The following is a 21,899-nucleotide window of genomic DNA, read 5'->3' on the forward strand; positions in this document are numbered from 1 at the left end:
TGTCACTTCGTTTAAAGTCAAATATAGATGTTATTGAGTACCTACTTGCTTATTAATTGTGACAATGATAATATCATATTTTAAAGCCGTAGTATGACGATACTTCGAAAAAATATTTAAATTTTGTTTATCCGCCAATTTGAGGAAAAAATGGCGGATTTTCAAAAAAGGCGGATAACTTTTTTTCACCAAAAGATTTTCACGGGGATTTTTTTTGGTCAATGTACATAATCAACAGAAACAATGCGCAAAGTTTCAGCTTTACACCAATTAAGTCAAGGTTCGGCCCTTTTTTTCGCTTCAACGACTGGACTATTATTCAAAGGCTGCCACCAACGTCAGCTGCTCTGATGCATCATTCACACAGAGCGATATATCAAGCTGAAATATGGAAATCAAGCCTCGTAAATGTTCTGCAACTATCTTCTCTTTTAGCTTGGGGTTGGAACAGGGATGGAGGAACCATTTTAAAAGTAGGTGGGCCCAAAGCCGTAGCAGTCAAACTTGATCAAACTTCTGGGGGGCTTTGCCCCCCAGACCCCCCATAGCATTTCTGCATTCCTAATACTTCAAATCGCTTATACATTGTGTTTTCATGGTTGCCGTTTGTGCCAACCACCGAAAAATTTCCGTTTTTGGGCCCGATTTGGTCAAACAAATTACAAAATTGTTGAATTGCTCCATAGCGCTGTACAAAATATGGCGATGTACACACAAATAAAAAGGCAAAATACACACACAGTTATAATACCTACCTGGGAGAAATAATCTGCAGCATTATACAGTAGGCCTACGTGCATGCACTGCATAATACGAGTATGTTATGATATCATTGTTTTAACCTTGGAGAAGAATTAGATTGATTTATAGATTGCTCCACCAATCACACGCAACCACACCCACACGTGCTGCCTATCAACAGTGGGCTCAACAGAAAAGTTTGAAAATTAGATTTCATCATTGAGCTATCAAAGATAACACAGGCAAAGTAATCCCAGGCACATTTCTGAGTTGTATAAACGCCATTTGAAACCAATCACGTTGATTACAACCCAAACAAACTGCTATTTAACGTTTACTGGCCTAGTAACAATCAAAATACGACGTGAAGCAAGCCTTAGGATACAAGATGTAGAATATACAACTTGTGCATTGCGTTCAGGGCCGGATTTAGCTGACGGGGGCCCGGGCACTTTTAGATCGGGGGGCCACGTGCAAAAATTTTTTCAAGCCTACGGCGCGAAAAACCATCTCTACGTCTACAGTAGCACCAGTCCAGTAGGCTACTGCACAGCATTTTGCAGAAACTTTAAAGGCCAAAAGGAAATAAATAACACAAAATCACATTTTTTTCCACATAGGGGGGCCCTTCAAAAGTCGGGGGGCCCGGAGCAACTGCCTCCTGTATCAAATAAGTGAAGAGCTTTTTTTTTGGAACTCCTTCTCTAATTTGCCGTTTTCACTACCTTTTCAAAGAAATTTGGCTTTCAAAAGTGGGTGGGCCAGGGCCACCTAGAAAATAAAGTAGGTGGGCCCAGGCCCACGTGGTTCCTCCATCCCTGGGTTGGAAACATATTGATGCAAATCAGGTTGTCCCGTTTTGGACCTCAAGCCAATCCGCATCATCGATTCACGAAATGATACATCATTGTAGTTGTCAATCTAGCCTACTTATGGCTCTCAATTAATATTCCTGCAAGAAAAAAGCCATAAAATGCACAAGACTTTGTTCATGCGTGTTCGAAACATGCAATTCGACCACACAATCTCCAATCCTCTCTGATGTTTAATCTTCAATCCACTGACGTTTCATCTCCAATCCACACTGACTATTCAAGAAATGCTTTTGATTTTCTAAATTTTATGTTGTAACTTGAAAAAACTTGTCGTACGAATTTTCTTAACATCAAATTACGTAGGCCTATGGTATGAATTTAACACTAAAATCCGCTACTGGTAGTTTTTTAATCTTGAATTGACAGTGTTAAGACTCAGATTAAATTTTATAACCATCTTAATAGTATATCATTCTTTATTATTGTTGCAGTTTATACTGATGAAGCCACACTTGTGTGGCGAAAGCTCTGTATTTAAATAAACCGATTCTTCTGATTTGGTGTGATATTGTTTACTTTATTTAAGACTCAGACATTGCATAATCTGGTGTCGTGTATTCATTTGATTTGTAGATCATAATTACATATTATTTTAACTTTTAAAGTGGCATGGCTAAAAGGGAAATTCACCCCTGGTAGTTGCTTTTCTGGTTATATCCTTGATGACGTCATTATTGCGTCATACTGTACTGGTATTGTTCAGAGATATCTATAACTACGGGATTGGAAACTCTATTCAGTGTTGTACATCAGTAGGGTCATCACATTACTACGACTACAGAAAGATTAACAAAATAAAATATCGACTAAAAGATATGCAAAATTATATTTTACAATAATATACAAAATGTACATTGTAGGCTACAATCACATTAAAATTTAATTGATGTATAAAAGTACATTTACGATTTTAGAAAAAAAAAACGATGAATCCAAAAATGACTGAATGCAACGAGTCCAAACACCGCCTACTGTTGTTCTTTAGCATTTTGCGTGCTGCAAATCGGATCAGAAGTAAATGAGGAGTGTTCAGCAATCAGTGAAATGTGCTGTTGTATCATCAACTTGTTCACAGACCAATCCAGTACGAAACCAATACGTTTACGATGTCATCTGAACTCGTCGACAGCATGGCCGAGTGGTTAGCGCGTTGGGCTCGCAGTCGAGAGCCTGCATGTTCGACTCCAGCCACCCGCACTTGCTGTTGTTTCTCTGGGCAAGAAACTTTACGATAATTGCCTCTACCCAGTGATCGATTGCGAGTAATGGGTAGTACCAAATTTAAGTCATAAGTACAGTAGACAGCCGGAAACAGACATTGCAGTTGGCTGCAGCGTGGGTCAGGTGTACGTCGGAAGGCGTACACCGATGCATAGCGCTCAAGTCCGCTTTCCCGCAATGCAGGATAAAGATAATAAAACAAACAAAAAAAATAAAACCAATAGTCATTCTGGAATTTTTTTAAGGAGCAAACAAAATACAACATGACTGCACTAATGGAATACAAACAAATAAACAAACCAGGCAAGCGTAGACCTTACAATTTACAGCAGGTGAATTGATTGTTACGCTTTTAGTTGTTCGTTTAGCCTACTTGCTGCCCTTTGAGGTCAATTTATGTGATTGTTTACCACAGCAGCGCACAAAGAAAAATGGCCCTAGTAGTGTATAAAATGGTTTTCAGTTCTACAGAGTTTCCAATCCCGTAGTTATAGATATCCCTGGTATTGTTGTTATTGCTTGCAATTGCAAAATTTTAAGCATTTGCAAAACTTATATTGATAGTATTTGATCGCTTTTTTCAGAATAAACTTACCTTTGGTTCCTAAATTTCAAGTTGTCTCGTCTTAATAATGTAATGATGACGTCATAAAAAATGCAATCATGACGAAACTACTTTTGGGAATTGTGAAATGGTATTAGTAGGCTAACCGGTACTCCAACAGCAACCGACCAAAATAGGTTAAAAAAGCAAAAAAATATTTGATGATGCCATAATGACGTCACCAATCAAACTATTTTGTGTTTGTCTCACTTATTTGTGTGTGCTTTTTAAGTTAAAATATGCAAAAATCAAATATGCAATTGCACAAAATGCCGTAAAAACAGCTGAAACGTGATTTTTGGGGAAATTCCCGATTTGGGGGTGATCACGTGACCCAAAAAGTTGCGGCACACACTAAAATCAAAGTTGGGTTGACCAACTGCAAAAATATGCAAAAAAACAACGTGTAACACGTTTAGCCTAAAGATTCCCCTAAAGGCCTGAACTATCACGCCGATTGCTGATGTGGAGCTGGCCATTGGCCAACTTCCAGTACCGTAGTTACAAGAATAATGACAAGAGAAATCTGGTACGGTCAAACCTCTAGTGTTATATTGAAGCTAGTTTATCTTGACTGACAGCGTATTGGTAATAAGGCCCAGCATGTCCGCTCCGTTAGCTCAGTAGTTAAGCGCCCTCTAGATCGACTCTCGGGGTGTGAGCTTGAGTAACGCATTTCAGGATTGCTCTCCATTCAGCGGCACCAAGTCAATGGAATAATTTCCCGGCAACAACACTTCAACAATCGGGAAACTTCACTTTGCCAATCTCGGTAACCGGCCCTATACGTCAAGAGCATCCACAAGTATGCAAAACTACCAGGAATATCCAATCAAGGCTTTGTCAGTCCGAGGATAAAGATTCAAAACCAACCAACCATGTAGCTACCGGAATTCTGAGTAAGCAGCATGAGAGTGTTATTGGTTCATAGTGTGGATTAAGGGAATGAAAGGTTTTTCATGCCCCAAAAAACGAACAAAATTATGCAATATTTCGAAGTAAACATTGTTCACTCAAATAGCTTAGGTAAGGGAATGTTCAAATATTACGTAACGCTTTTTTTCCGAATTTTTGACCCCCCCTCCCCCATGTAACGCCAACGTAACGCTTTTTTCAATCCCCCCCTCCCCAATGTAACGCTTTTTCACTACGAATTCAGCACAAAAAAACTACCATTACGTATTCGAAAGCGTTACATAACGTTTTGCTTGAACCCCCTCCCCCCCGATGTGACGCTAACGTAACGCTTTGCATAAACCCCCCCTCGAAGGCGTTACGTAATATTTGAACGTTCCCTAATTAACAATTGATATACCGTACTGTATTTCGGCGCTGACCATGATAGGTTTTAAACCAGTGGATCCCAAACTTTTTGAAGCGCAACCCAAATCTGAATTTGGTGAACATCTCGCGACCCAAGACACAGACAACCTGTATAAACAATTTTCCCACTCCTCTGGGTTTTTTCCAGTGTTTACCTGCCATAAACAAGACACAGACAACCAGTTGTAAAGCCGTTTACAATAGGTGCCGACTTGCTCAGAGGCTATTAAAAGTAAAAGCGCTGGATTTGTTGCTGAGTCAAACCGGCTTGGCTTCAGTGTCATTTCTCGGTGCTGAAAAATAAGCTCGTTTTTCGCATGCGTCCGGATGTCCTTTTAACTTGTTCTTCAAGGATTTGTTTGACAACATTTTGCAACACAGCCTAGTCACTAGTGGCTTCCCAGCACCAGGATAGCAGATAAAAATAAACTTTAAATTCTGAACAAATAAGATAATAGTCCATACACAAGTTTAATTCGTAATCAGCAAATTGGACAAATATGACTGCACTTTATCACCACAACCTCGTAGGCTATATTCACAAGTAGGCTACATAGACATTAGACAAGTTCACAGAAAATCATGTCCAAATCAGTTATGAGGCCAAATCAGTTCCAAAAATGAGGCCATTTCTAGGAAAACTTAACGAAGCTTGTCAAAATCGAACATATACACAATCGGCACTAAACAGCTGTATGATCAATTTTAAGGGGGTGGTTTACAGCTCTCGATAACCTGGGCATTTTTTGTTTTGTTTCTCTAAAAAATTTTCGTCCCATGCCATGCGGCTATGGTTGACGACATAGTGTTGATCGGTTGAAACTTGAAGTGTAGCGGAACTGCAAGAACTCTTTGGACATGGTCAAGTTGAAATGTGATGAATCAAAAATGATAAATTTTGTTCAGGCTTTATTATATACACAATGGCGAAATGCTGTTGAAAATGTTAGTAGCTTCTGATATCTGGGTAGTGTTACTAGTGTCATAACCATGGCTGGGGAGTCGGGCAAAAAATATACAAACATTTCGATTTTTTTGGACAGTTTTAGGGCGCTGTGCGGAGAACACAAAACAATAATTTTAAAATTAATTGCACACAAAGTTTTTATTGTACATCGCTTTGTATCAAGCCGGAGTGGTCCCAATTTTAATGAATCCGGACACGCCAAAATCCTTCTGACTACAGCCGTGGACCCTGGTCATAACAGAGACTTCCCAGACAGCAAAATCCGTTATTTTTACATTAATGTAACGTTTGCAGACGTCACATACGGATGCGAAATATACGACAACTGGGATCCAGTGAGATTGATCAACCCCACAAAACTATGAGAGACGTGGGCAGTGGCGGCTGGTGAGTTTTAGAAATGGGGGTGGTGCGTCTTCACCGAAGGCGACTCGATTAGCGAAGAGGGGTCTGGGGGACCTCCCCCAGAAAATTTTGAAAAATTACATTTGATTAGGTGCATTCTGAGCGTATTTTCAGCTCTAAATTGTGATAAAAGTTTAAGATAAAACTGGCTTATTTAAGAGTTTCGCAAATGTGTAATATTCTGAAGGGGACATTCAACAAACAAATGTGAATAACACGTTCTAGCTATTGTGCTGTCACAGCATCTGAGCACCACAGGGTAATGTAACTCAGATGGTAAAACAATGTTAGTATTAGTAAAATATTAATATTCATTACAGTAACAGGCGGCAGGCCTGACTGGTCAGTCATAAACAACAGCTGCAAAGCTTAAAACAAAACAAGTGGTTAGTCATGTGAACAACGTTTAAAAGGCCAAATTAAAAAATGCCAAACAAAATTTTTTGGGCAAAAAAACAACAAAAAATGCCAAAAAACTGCCTAATTTTGAAAAAATGCCAAACAGGATTTTTTTCATGCCAAACAACATAAAAAATGCCAACCTGGCAACCCTGAATTGTGCTGTTTGTACAAGCGTTCAAGGTTGCCAACTGGTATATTTATATACCAAATTTCACAAATCTGGTATATTTTTTTTATGTTTGGTAGTCGAAATTTTCGTTTGGTATATTGGTATATATTTGGTATATTTTGTAGCATTTGGTAGGTGATTTTATGAGTTTGGTATATTTTATAATATTGTGTCAATTGACTAGTATTTTTTTCAATGTACAAATTTGGAGTGTGTTAACCAATAAAAACTTGTTTCTTCTTTAAAAAAGTTAAGTTGAAACACTAAAATGGATGTACCATTTGAGATTTAGACTAATGACCATAAAGACCTAAAGGTTTTCTAAAGCATGAGTGTCATTGGACTGGAGTTGCCTAACTGTAATGTTTTACAACGTATTGTTGTCTCGAGGTGTTAAAAGAATTCTTCTCAGTGAGCAACATTGCAAGTGTTGTTGACTTATGACTTTTACTGTGCTGTTATGATGGAATGTAAATTTTGGTTTCAAAATGTTGAACAGTGTTGTTAATGTGTGACTAAAACTTTATTTATGTTTACTAATACCCTTATTGTGTTATATCGTATGTAATTATTGAATCATAATTACTTAATTCTTTTTATTACCCTGACGTTGATACTTTGGCAAAGTGAAAAATTTCCTAAATTTTCGGAGCAAGTCTATTAGGCGCAGACAGTGGCGTAGACAAGGGGGGGGTGGGGCTTACAACCCCCCTTTGGCACGCGTATGATGCCACAATATTGAGAATGATGCTTTCAATCTCTGTCTCTAAGACAAAGTTGCCTTTAGAATTGTAAACGAAACTGCATTAAAAGAGCAAGTTTTGCCTATACAAAACATTTAAATATCTCCGCCAGGAATTAGCAACAAGAAAACATAGAGACTTAGCTTTATTACCAAAAAATTCCGAAAAAAAACATGATTTTATACTTTTGCTATGCCACCGGACAGCACCATTTTACAGGAATATTTATACCCACATTTTTGTTAAAAATGATCTAAGAATGCACCAAATTTAAAGTAATTTTTCAAAATTTTCTGGGGGAGGTCCATACCCCCTGTCGCTGGGTCGTCAAAACCCCCCTTTCAAAATTCCTGGCTACGCCACTGGGCGAAGACAATTAGGTGCGCACACTGTGGCGTCTGGACATTTAGTGTGGCACGCGGTCATTGTGGTGCTATTCGGAGTAAAGTCTGTTTTGTTGGGTTCTTGATGATTGCATGGTGGGTTTTATGCATTAGCCACATGAGCGTAATCTCGTCTGCATCACAGGAACCAATGCTCCAGCAACGTTTAGTTTTTTTGTTTTCTGAAACTTGATTAAATATTAAAATGCGAAATCGCTGTGGTAATCAATTCATCTTCGAGTCATATATATTAAAATTGGCCCAAACTAAAACGTTCTTTGCCCAAGTTAAAAATTAAACATATTCAGCTAGTTGATGTGTGCAAAACGTAATTTTTGTGAAAACTTTTGTTTTTCAGATCTTTTTGGTATAAACTTGGTATAACTTTTTAAGTTTGGTATATATTTGGTATATTTTTTTTTACTATTTGGTATATATTGCTCTGCAGAATCTGGCAACCGCTTGAAGCGTTTGCTATTCGTTTGTATAGGCAACTCAAGAAAGCACGCGGCTCGTTGACGTCACGATCGAGTCTTTGTTTTATTGTAACCTTGCGCAAAATATTTCACAACACGCAGAGTTGCCAAATATAATTTACACAGTCAGCAATTTTGTGAACAGAAAACATAAACTACATTTTGGGCAGAAGAAACGCTAAGATATTTGAGAAACTTTTGTGGGAGTGCTGCAGCACCGCAGCACACACTAGCGAGCCGCCCCTGGATGTGGGTCAACAGGTTGGGATCAATGCCTTTTTCTTTTTTGTGTGTGAAGGATACGCTTGGTTACTGTCACGTGGTTTTGCAGTCTGTTTTATGTGTAGATACGCGTTACTTTGCAAGTTGGTCGACGGTTAGCAGAAGAAAATCCATCTATTCTAGTTTTGTGTTGCAAAAGCAAAACTTGGAGATGCCAGGAAACGTTATCTTTTTTTCTGACTGTTTGTTGGAAAATCTTCTTAGTGTGGCGGGTAAATAACATTAGAATGATAGTTTCTTATAGGAAATGAAGAGGGGTTAACTTTTATCAGGTACAGCTGTAACAGATCGACCCTTCCTTACTTCAACCGAAGAGCCTGTAGTTGCTTCCCAAAATGCCAAAACACAAAGCCCCTTTTCTGAATTCAGCAACGACGAAGCAGATGTCATTATTCTTTACTAACCAAGCCCGTTGCCGAAGACAAAGCAAAGACCTTCTTCTAGTCACCGTAAGAGATCTTTCACTTGCATCCTTACCGATACTCCTGAAAAAGATAGGTTAGTACAGCGGAAAAACAAACTAGTGCGTAAAAGGCCTATCCTGTCATCTGAAGACAGTGATGATGAAAGTAATGCATTGTCCCTTCACAACAGCACAGACGAGGAACTGGAAGATTCAAACTGAAAGCACTCCTTTGAAAATCTTGCCGAACGACTTTGCAGTAATCTAAGTGAAAGCCGGAATCATATTTCAAAACTATGCAGCAAAGATCATCACAGGACCGGACAAAGACAACGATTTTGAGGTATCTTTTTACAGGAAAGTAAAAAAAGAATTCATATTGCCGAAACAGAAGACCTGGCATCCGTATCGCGTGATGCTGTTCTTACTATGTTGTGTGCCAACACCAACCAAGAGACTGGCCAACGTTATGAGGTTCCCCGTAAACTTGTCAGAATTCAACATGAAATGAACAGTTTGTTTGTCCAAATAAGATCAGTTTCTTGTACTTTATTATGTTTTAATGTGTTAATTGTGGAGACTCAATGTTTCACGTTAACTTGTGTAACTTTGACGTTGGCTTGTGTTTGTTCAGTGTTAATAGGTTCCCACCCCCTATTCATCGATCCCATCAGGGTGGGGACCAATATATAGTTGTTTGTTTTTTTCAAATATATCAGTTTTAGGACTAAAAAATGGAAAATAACAATTTCTTTCTTCATTAAAAAAATCTTCTTTCCATAACGCTTCGTTTGTGAAATAAGCAAAGCGCTCTTGACTTTTTTGTCAGTGTTTAGCGCTGATCAAAAAATGGGTGTTCATTGGTCCCACATCTCCTCTACTATATTTCGGTCAAATAGGGAGAGGTATTTCGTTGAAAAATGCCATGTTGATTGGGATGGTCTAAGGCAAACAAACAACAAGGTGACAAAAAGGGTTGGATAAAATGCTAAATATTGTGAAAATATCAAGCAAGTTACAGGGATGAAAAGTTGCCGGAATTACTAATAAAAACAAAAGAGAGAACCAAATGGAGTTAATTTATAAGGGGTCTGCTACTATTCGTAGAGTCCGATTCGGCTTTCTCCGAAAAAGGCTGTCTCGGGATCGGCTACCCCGAAACGAGCCATTCCGTTTATAAGGGAGGTCACAAATGATCAATCTGTTAAGAAGAGCTGTAATCAAAATCTGAATTCCAGTATAAGTGCAAAATTACATAGGTTGTGTTGTAATTACCTTAAAAACTGGTTTGAAACAACGCGTTTAGCTAAAATGATATTATTCACAAACATTTTAATTTACATCAAAAACTAGATCAAAAGAAAAACCTTCTGCAGGAATACTTTAACATGTTACCAAATCAAAATACAGTTGTTAATTTTTACCATTTCAAAACCCACAAAATATGTGCTTAAACAGACGAACAAAACCTTTCGCTCAAATTACAACCAACGACAGACCAGAAATACAACAAAAAGCAAAATTTGAAAATATCGTGAAGGTATAGTATATAAAACATTTCCTTCTCATTACAGTACATCTTAATATTTCCGTGCCTGATCATTGTTTGCAATAAAAGTTAACAATTGTCATTCACTGTGATGAAATCAATGGAGACAGAAAATAAATTATTATACTTCAAAAAAGGTTTGGGCTTCAGACACACTTTTATATTATAACATGGCTGGTATAGCCTATACCCTTTCTGCTATTGTAAAAAGGATATTTTGCAAAAAAAGATAGTTTTCTATTGCAAAAAAGATCATTGTCAAAGAACAGTCTTGTATAAGAAACAGACAAACTCCACTCTGAGTCAACGTAAAAACAAAGTTTTAGACTACAGTTTTGTCATAACCCCGAAACAGAACTTCAGTTTTCTGCTATTACTTGGAAAGAAAATTACCCTATCCAAGAAATTTTACAGCTTTGAAAGCAACAAGAAGTATTAATTATTACTTTGGCTTTATTGGACCAAAGTCACGATGTGCCTGCTTGTTCCTATTTAATACTTCACCAGGAGAAGGATATGGTCGCTGCTGAAACAATGGTCCATTTGCTGTAGAATCTACACCTGTTTTTGCATCATCTATCTTCTTTAATCCAGAAGACCAATCCCCAACTGGAGCATCTGAATATGAACTTGGATCCATAGGATCAAATTCTTCTCTTACTCGCGATTTTTTCTTTTCATGTGCTGGTTTTTGAAATTTGACATGAACATTTCTATTTTTCTTTGGCTCAGTTGGCTCAGGGACTGATGGTAAGGGAATATCTAGGTTCTTTGATGCAGGCCATGTAATAACAGCTTCTGGATCATTGGGAGGCAGCCAACTGACTTGATCAGTAAGTGTATCCCAATAATACCATGTGTCTCTCTCAGGCTCCCATACTTTATCCCAATTAGAAGGTAAGTGGTTTCCAAATTCATCAAGCTGTTCATCAGTTTTGTCATAATCTTCTGCAATCACTTCCTCATCAGCAGGGGATTGATTTTCTTTGGAAAGAATACCACGTTTTGCAAGACGAGCTGCCAAAGCTGCTGGAAGTGGCATTATAACCTCCAATCAATTTAAGGTATAAATAAACAATATAGAAAGTTTAACATAGAATAACAGCTGTATAAAAAACAGTAGCTGTGATCAATTACATAGCTGAAGAGCTTCTATGTACTCCCCATTTTGAAACAAGTGAATGACAATACAAATATGAAATCAACAATACCAATTCTAAAAGGTAATATGGTTTATTTGTTGTCAATCTACAACTGTTAAGAACTTATCAATTTTATTTGCATGATATGTATTGTATAATGTGACCACACTGCTACCCCACTTATCCTTTTGCTCCGAGCAAGAAAGTGCGCAATTAGTCTTCGATAAATCTCTTTGTTTGATATGATCAAGCCTGGTATTGAAACCAGACCTACTGGACACTGGTATTAGAGCCAAAGACAATATATAACTACTCTGCCAGTGAGCTGGTTTTATTATTAAATATTGATTCAATCATGGTGATGACTGATGTCACAATTATCATAAGAGTGGGGGTTGCTCATAAAACCTGCTATTGGCTTATGCAAAGTCCGCCCCATTAGCTCAGTGATTAAGTAGCAACTTTGTACATGAAAAAACCTCATGCGGCACTCTTTCAGCTCTGCAGGGTATTTCCTTGAGCAACAAATTACAGGACTACTTTCCATTCAGCGGCATCTAGTGGATGGATTGATTCACAGACAACAACACTTCCTCACTAGGGTGGAGTGAAAAAAGTTTTTTGTTTAAATCGAAAAAAACGGGGTTCTTAAATCCCGACAAATGACTTAAAACTTCATTAAAAATTGACTTTAGGGGGTTGCCCCTATTTTCCAGCCGGCAACCCCCCAATTTATGCGCGCAAGGGGGTAAAATTGCCTATCTCGGTAACCACTGGTCGTAGAGTCATGATATATAGCTCAAAAGCTGCCAAAACATCATGTTTCTATCTGTCCTAAGAAGAAAGTTTGCTCTATTTATGATACAAAACGAGTTATAGCCAAAAAAACAAAATATACACACATTTTTGTTAAAATTCAGCATTTTTTTTGACAAATTGTGATCTGTCATCAGTTTTTTGAAAAAAAAATCTTGATATGTTGCACAAGATATAGTAACACACTGATAATAACGAATGTGAAAGATGCAGGGAGGAACTACGGCAAGAAGAGCAACAAAATTTCAGTATAGTGAATGGTGACTGGTCTATACTTTGATGGACGTAAAGATACAACACAAACGGTTGTGCAAGGTCCAAACGAAAAGCACTACAGATCTGTTCAATTGGAAGAACACTATACTGCAGTTGGCGAGCCGGGGAGTTATTACCTCACCCACTTTTCACCTGAAGATGGCAAGGGCAGAACCATAGCTCAACATCTATTCAATTCATTACAAGGTACAGAATTGCAAAATAAACTGGCAGTTGTTGGTACTGATGGCACTGTATCAATGACAGGAAAACACAACGGATGCATTCGAGGCCTGGAAGAGTTGCCCAATAAGCCATTTCAATGGATAGTATGTCTGCTACATAGGCTACTAATGAATTGCCTTTGGGACATGTGTTTGCAGGCTCGATGGTGCTACAAATGGCCCAGACACATTTGCAGGTCCAATTGGAAAAAACTACATGGAACTGTATCTTGTTGGCCAGTTACTCAATTCAAAGAGCTCTTTTGGCCTTTCCAAAGCTCCCATCCGAAGTTGTGAATGACTTAAGTACGGACCAGCTCTATGCTTATAAAATTTGCTGGGCAATTATTGAAGGAAACGTTGATGATGATCTGGCTTATTTGGAGGTTGGACCAGTTGTGCATTCAAGATGGCTAACTTTGGGATGCAGAATTTTACGTTATTATGTGACAGTGGATGAACCGCCTTTGAACCTGGAGATTCTGGTTCGTTTTTGCCTTGAAGTATATTTTTCGACTTGGTTTGAAATCAAGCTAAACAACCATATAACAAATGGATCCATAAACTTTTTCAACTTGATTCAACGAGTTTTGAATTTTTCTGACCAAAACGTTCGGAAAATTGCTTTGAATGTGGTGACAAGAAACGGTTATTTCGCACAGCCCGAAAATATTCTGATTGCAATGCTGGGGGATGATAATGAAGACATACGAAATAAGGGTGTGACCAAGGTGCTTGCAATTCGCAAACATGCCGCTGAAACAAATTCACTTATGGACATTGAAAGTCATAGCAGTTCCAACCCATTGAATTGCAGTCCAATTCGTTTGTTCTGTGTTCCAAAGTTGAACTTGGAAGCAAAGGCATACCACGAGTTATTTGATATTGAACCTTATCAACAACTTTCTCCAGCAATTGAGCACTTAACCGATGCAGAGTTGGAAGAATGCCGCGAGAAGCCTCTGATTTTGTTTTATCCATGCCACAATCAAACAGTGGAACGACATGTGAAGCTCGTAACAGAAGCATCAGCACAAGTTTCAGGATTTGAAAGACGAGATGGACTCATTCGCCAAAAAGTTAAGTCTCGTAAACTGATGAAAAAATTTGACACAAAAATGCATTTTACATAAGCCGTTTTAATCCAATTGACATACCTATTCAATTTTTTTTGTGATTATTGTGCCATCAGAAAGCCTGAATTGTCATTTTAAAAACAGAGCCTTTTAGGATTAGCAAAGCTCACACTTGAAATATTTCAACTGAGGAATTACAAATCAACGAAATTATGAAAAAACATTAAGTTTGGGGGCGACTGGGATATGAGTTTACCACTCTTCGAGTCTCCAGCCCCCCAAATATATGTCAAACACAATCTGCCTCTAGCCGTAATCAAACTCGTGCTTTGCCGTTGCAGTATTGAAAACCACGAGCAGTTCCGCTCGGCCATGTCACTAACATGTCACACCAGGCAAAGCAACTTGTTTTTGCAAAATGAATATGAGTTCTTTGAAGTTCATCACCAAACACTTGTGATATTTTTGCACTGCTGCAATTAACATTATGCTTAATGTGAGTGCTTCATTATGATGTTTTGAACTGATGTTAAAAGGACTGTGTTGTGAATATTTTTGGATTATGGGCCCAATCTTCGGTATTATCAGTGTGTTACTATATCTTGTGCAACATATCAGTTTTTTTTTCAAAAAACTTATGAGAGATCATAATTTGTCAGAAAAAATGCTGAATTTTAACAAAAATGTGTGTATATTTTGGTTTTTTGGCTATAACTCGTTTTGTATTCACAATAGAGCAAACTTTCTTCTTAGGACAGATAGGAACATGATGTTTTGGCAGCTTTTGAGCTATATATCATGACTCTACGACTAGTGGTTACCGAGATAGACAATTTTACCCCTTTGCCCGCATAAATTGGAGGGTTGCCGGCTGGAAAATGGGGGCAACCCCCTAAAGTCAATTTTTAATGAAGTTTTAGGTCATTTGTCGGGATTTAAGAACCCCGTTTTTTTTCGATTTAAACAAAAAACTTTTTTCACTCCACCCTATTCCTCACTAAGTGGAAATTTTACTCAGTCAATCTCGGTGGGTCTGCTACTATTTGGCTAGTCCGATTCGGCTGATCCGATTCGGCTAGTCCGATTCGGCTATTACCCTTTTCGGCTATTACCCTTTTCGGCTACAGCCCGATTCGGCTAGTCCGATTTGGCTGATCCGATTCGGCTAGTTCCCTATTGGGCTACAGTCTTTATCTGTTAGTTCCCTATTCGGCAATTTTTTGAAAATCCAACGATAATCCTTCTGTAATCCAACATCGTTTCTTTTGCATTCCGACAAAGAAAAACAAATTGAAATGAAATTTAGCGAAAAATGTTTGAACTATTAAATTGAACTGTTTGCTCACATAAAATAGCCTAGACAACGTCTTCTGTTTATTTAGAGAATGTTGTAATATCGCTTCTTATATAGTTGAAATCATCGAAGCTTTAGATGAGTGGGGTTTAGACCTAACCATTGAGATCTTAAAACTAAAAAGCGAATTAAATTTATTTTTGAACTATCAATGTTTGCTCAGATAAAATTGACATGTATCATGCGTCGCCGTCTGCATGCAAACTTAGAATATATTAGAATCCTCAACTATTACAAAATTCTAAATCCAACGACACTTTCTGTTTATTTACTGTAGAGAATTTTGTATTTTGATCTCGAAGCTTTAGATGAGTGGAGTTTAGACCTAACCACTGAGATCATAAATCATACTTATGACACCGGTTACATCCCTAGTGATATGGTACGTTCCATATTCATAACTTTACCAAAGAAAACCGGAGCAACAGAATGGTCACTCCACAGAACAATTAGCCTTGTGAATTACGTAACAAACAGCTTACTTCGAATCATGTTGATGAGATTGAGACCAAAACTACAATCGGAAATTTCAACAGCACAGTTTTTATTTGTTCCAGACAAAGGGACCACAAAAGGAATTTTTTACATTAAAAATGATAACAGAGAAATGTATGTCCGGTTCTTCTGTTTATTTAGAGAATTTTGTATTTTAATTCGACAATATGGTATCTTTTGCATTCTTGCATTTTATCCAGTGTTTACCTTTGAGTGCCTTCCCAGACGGCAAAATCTGTCATTTTTACATTCATTCAACGTCTGCAGACGTTGAATCAATGTAAAAATGACGAGTTTTGATGTCTGGGTTCGTTCAAAATATGTGTTTTACATGAAAACAACAGTTTTCATGATTACCAATAGGGGTTAATGAGATAAAGTCTCAGCGAAAACGTGTCAACGAAAAAAAGACAGTTGCCAAATAGCGTTTGCAATAAAAGATGAAGTTAAAACCTAAGTGGCAGTTTAGAGTAAACCTGGGTTTCGGCGTTACATGACCTGAAATTCCTTTGGTTAGTTCCTTCGTTAGACTCTCAGTTGATGTTACTTGATCATGGCAGAGGAATCGATTAGTACGCAGCGCAAAGGTGAGGTTTTTCTACATGATGGCTACATGTTTCAACTAGCTCAATATAGTCCAGACGGGCTTAAGAAATACTGGCGTTGTTCCCGACGTGATGAGAAATGCAAGGCTCGCATCAACACTTGTGTGGCAACAAATCAGGTAATAATGTGTGTTATGATGACTATATTTTGATCATTTGAGAAAATGTGCCAAGAAATGTCAAGTACTTGAATTGTAATAATTGCAACCGTTGTTCACCTGCATTGACGTTGGACCTGGGAATGCACCACGGACTGCCCTACCCTAATAATAACAACTGCTTTGATAGTGACGTTGTGCTATTACTTATTACTAGGGCCATTTTTTTACCTAAAAAATTGAAAAATATGACTTTATTTTTTGAAATATATGATAATATATGACTTTGTTTTAAGCATCAAATTTATGCTAATCTCTAATTAATAACTCGTATGTAAGTTTTTACATGTATTTTGAACAATAACACACTCGAACAACTAACAAAACACTTCTATTTCACTTGAAAATCACTACAAAAATTCAAATGTCTAATGCATCCACTGGCGCCGACTTGCGGGGTGGCCAGCCACGCCACCCCATAACCTCTATGGCATGATGGCAGCCACCCCGTTTAGGTTACATTACTTACTGCAAATAAATGTAATTTGAACGGACGTTTAAATCTTTTTTTGATTATTGGTTTTCGCTTCAAGTCAACGTAAAGCAAGAGGTGAACCAATACAGTATTGCGAAGAAAATGATTGTTTTTGTCACAAGCATGATACTTGCGTAACATCAAGCAAGCTACGTGAAGATTACGCAACACGTGGCTACGATTTGTTTCCTTGTTGTTGGGATCGTTTTATTTGTTACTTTTCATAAGTCATTGTTACATTTGTTAGGTTTACAATGGGATTTATTAATCAATAAAATACGATCTTTCCATTGCCTCTCCCAAAAATCTTTTTTGAAAAATTTTAAACTGCTTAATATCGCTATAAATTATGACAGCTATAAAATACTCGGAAATAAAATTAGCTCCACCCCCTAATTGAATATCTATTTTCAAATTAAAAAAATGCAATTTTCGAATGCTTAGTAAAAATCAAACAAAAACATGCAGTTTGAAAGTTTATAGGTTGCCATATTGTGCTATCTGCCACCCCGTGCAAAAATAAAAGTCGGCGCCTATGTGTAGGCCTACCTACCAAACCAGCTACTTAGTAGTACGAGTCAAAGCTCTGTACTCGAAAAGTACCCTTGACTTCTCAAAACTGCATTTTTGGAGTTACGACGGTTCAGCTTATTAGCGACGTAGTGGCCTACTGCAAGTGTTTATAATGTTCAGAGACTGGATTGTGTGTTGCAAAATAATGTGTCAAGATGATGTCACAATGCAAATTAACATCAAACAGCAAGCGCTATTACTAGGCTATAGAAAGTAATAAAAATGTTGCTTCCAATGCTAAGTGAGACTCAGCGTGAGAACTCTCATTGCCTCCCTTCCACAAATTATTATCAAAGTTCAATGTCTACAGGAGCTGTTTGAACTGCATTTACAAAGTTACTCCGGCTCAATCTTTGTATTTTGAAGTAAAAATGAAGTCATATTTTATGATCTAAAACAGAAAATATAACTTTTTATGACTTTATAACTTCTTAAATAGACACCGTAGAAACGTCGTTGTTTCACTGTTATCGGTTTGACAACTTTCTGCATTACCAAAAAAATATGACTTTAATGACTTTTACTGGCCCTACTTATTTCACAGGTAGTGAACACTGGCAAGAATCAGCATTTTTAGAAATGAAGACGATGTTCGATCAAGCTCAAACTTTCAGGCATGTCGTTTTATGATTATTCGCAAGAAAGAAAGTTTGTAGCAATGAAATCGGAGAAAAAGTCCGTTTCGACCCACCCTACTTGTTATGTACCGTATTGATTGTATTGACTTGTTAAACTAGGGATTGGAATTTTGTAATAGTTGAGGATTCGAATATATTCTAAGTTTGCATACAGACGGTGACGCAGGATACATGTCAAGTTTATGTGAGCAACATTTTAATTTAATAGTCCAAAAATAAATTCAATTCGCTTTTTATGTTTCGCTAAATTTCAATTCAATTTATTTTTCTTTGTCGGAATGCAAAAGAAACGATTGATGATGATTATGTGTCTCATCTGATACAGACGTTGGCGATCATGGTCTTCCAATCTTTTCTGTCATTTGCCATTCGTATAAAATCGTTCGTTTTAACTGTTGTGTTTGTGGCCCATTGATTCAATCTGTTTAAATAAGTTAATCTTTGACGGCCACTGCTTCTTTTTCCCATCCCAAATCTCCCTGTCTGTAAATATGACCTACAAATTGCATCTGGCGCCTTCTAACTGTTCTTATTATCATATCGTTACTTATTGTCTAGCATTCACATCCGTAGGTTAGAATTGATATTACATATGCTTTCAAAAGTTTAATTTTGGTCTTTGTTGTCATGTTGCGATTCCTGAAGACTACGCTCATTTTACTGAAAGTATCCTTTGCTATAGCGATTCTCTTTTTAATTTCAGTGTCACTTTGCCATCGCAAGTTATAGTGTACCCAAGATATTTCAATTTATCAACTTGTTTCACACCATTGAGTGCAACACACCATTGAATGTATGGTTGCAATTTGGATAAGTTTTCATTTTTGATACGGTCATACATTCTGTGTTTGAATTTAACTCTTACTCATTCGTGTACTGTTATTGACAGCACAATTTAATAAGTCCTGTAGATCGTTTGCAGATTCTGCTATCAGGACTGTATCATCATTCATCAGCATATCTCAAGCTTGTTACATTTTGTACCCCAACCTTTACTCCATTCATATGTTCGATGTCTCTCAAAATCATCTCACTGTAAGCGTTGATAAGATCTGGAGATCGGACACATCTCTCTGTTATCATTTTTAATGTAAAAATTCCTTTTGTGGTCCCTTTGTCTGGAACAAATAAAAATTGTGCTGTTGAAATTTCCGATTGTAGTTTTGGTCTCAATCGCATCAACATGATTTGGAGTAAGCTGTTTGTTACGTAATTCACAAGGCTAATTGTTCTGTGGAGTGAGCATTCTGTTGCTCCGATTTGGTTTGGTAAAGTTATGAATATGGAACATACCATATCACTAGGGATGTAACCGGTGTCATAAATATGATTTATGATCTCAGTGGTTAGGTCTAAACTCCACTCATCTAAAGCTTCGAGATCAAAATACAAAATTCTCTACAGTAAATAAACAGAAAGCGTCGTTGGATTTAGAATTTTGTAATAGTTGAGGATTCTAATATATTCTAAGTTTGCATGCAGACGGCGACGCATGATACATGTCAATTTCATCTGAGCAAACAGTAATAGTTCAAAAATAAATTTAATTCGCTTTTTAGTTTTAAGATCTCAATGGTTAGGTCAAAACCCCACTCATCTAAAGCTTCGATAATTTCAACTGTAAAAGAAATTTAATTATTCAAACATTTTTCGCTAAATTTGTCGGAATGCAAAAGAAACGATGTTGGATTTTGTTGGATTACAGAAGGATTATCGTTGGATTTTCAAAAAATTGCCGAATAGGGAACTAACCGCTAAAGACTGTAGCCCAATAGGGAACTAGCCGAATCGGATCAGCCAAATCGGACTAGCCGAATCGGGCTGTAGCCGAAAAGGGTAATAGCCGAATCGGACTAGCCGAATCGGATCAGCCGAATCGGACTAGCCGAAACGGGCCATTCCGATCTCGGTAACCGACCCTGCGCCAATTGCACAAAGCCTCCACAAGTATGTAAAACTGCCAGGAATAACCTATCAAAGACTTTGTTGGTCCGGAGTGCAACCTATTTCGTCTCCTGAACACTTCGTACACCCATTTCGTACCCTGAAAAGATTGAGAAAAAATACAACAGCCAAAGCCGCTGATCGGAGTTGACGCAAACATTTGAAAATTTCTCTTGATCTTTTCAGGGAACAAAATAGGTTTCAGGCCTCAAAATTTGATGTTGTTGACAGCAGACAAACGTGGCCGCTGTCCGGTCTGAGCCAAACTTGGACAACTAGATAATTCTAGTTGTCTAATTCAACAAATTAGACCAATATGTTGGTAATTCTAATCTAATTTAGTGAAAACTTGTTTACTCTAATTTTAGTTTCAATCTAATCTCCAGTTTTGCTAAAATTTCTAGTTTGACCAACAGTGTTTCTCAGCTAATTAAAGGAAACTGCGCTCTCATAGGCGCCGACTTTTCAAAAAACCTTGGGGGGCGAAAAAGGTGATGACGTCATAAACATAACGCTATTTTACTCAATTAAAATAGTCTTTGATTAAGCTTACTGTCTTGTTTATATTGACACCTAAGTCGCTAACCGAATTTATTAGAACCGCTGCTTGAAACGATTAGTTTTACGCATGCAGTACGCCCAGTCATAAAAATTTTGATATTATTAGCTCATAATTGGAACAGTTGGAAAACAAGCCGATTCATTTCCTTTTCGTGCGAGCGAATAACAACAATCAAGACAGCGAAGTTATCGAAATAAAACGCTAAAAATCATGATTTTAAGCAGAGTGGAAACCCGCTATCAGTTTTATTAACCTCGTTTTGCTAATTACTTACCTTCAAAGCGCTAACAAAGACGAAGTGTTTTCTCTTCTGTTTTTTATCGAGTCTTTATAGTCTTTTATCGAATACCGTATACTAGAACTCGAGTATAGGTCGAGATGTTCGCAAGTGATTTCTACCTCAAAAAGACAGGTTCAACTTATACACGAGACAAGCTGTTGTCTCCAGCTTGGCAGTTTTCAAAACGAACGCATTTTACTGCTGCAAAATCATTGCCGACGTAGATTACGGAGTTTGAAATGGTGTCGGCCGAATTAAAAGTTTTGAATACGTTTATTTGCAGTGATTCGAACTTAATTTTCAAATTTAATGATTTCTTGTCAATTCTAAACTTTATGCACTTGTTGAGAAATTTGCAAAGCTCACGAGACAAAACACCGGAAAGAGCTGTTGAGATCGATTTTTTTATTTTTGCGTGTAGGATATAATCGTTCTTATTACATAACATTCCATGATCGTTGAAGTCGATGTCAAACCTTAGCGGTCGCATAAAACAATGATGTCAGGTTAACTAGGTGATAATAGCGGTAAAAGACGTTGTTAATGCAGACAATATCTGCGACCAAGACCATTAAACACCTTTTCTTTTATCGGTTTTCGATTTAATTCTCACACATTGCTAAGTGCGAACAAAACAATGTGTTCTGTTGAATCATAATTGATCTCACAGCGGGAAGACCTCGTTGAAATTAGGGCGTCTAATTTAGCTGGTTTACTTAATATTGCTGTGAATAGTTACGTGACTATTCCAGCAGCGTA

At 37.5% G+C, this 21,899-nt stretch overlaps 1 protein-coding gene across 1 annotated transcript; it reads right to left on the reverse strand.

Moving 5' to 3' along the window:
• Window positions 1–8,348: 8,348 nt before the first annotated feature.
• LOC145772516 (polyglutamine-binding protein 1-like) lies at window positions 8,349–11,641 on the reverse strand. The gene has a single exon (XM_082584389.1). The coding sequence runs from the start codon at window positions 11,583–11,585 to the stop codon at window positions 10,986–10,988; it is 600 nt and encodes a 199-aa protein (XP_082440515.1). The 5' UTR covers window positions 11,586–11,641; the 3' UTR covers window positions 8,349–10,985.
• Window positions 11,642–21,899: the final 10,258 nt, after the last annotated feature.

Source organism: Aplidium turbinatum, chromosome 1 (genome assembly GCF_918807975.1).
Source record: "Aplidium turbinatum chromosome 1, kaAplTurb1.1, whole genome shotgun sequence".
NCBI lineage: Eukaryota > Metazoa > Chordata > Ascidiacea > Aplousobranchia > Polyclinidae > Aplidium > Aplidium turbinatum.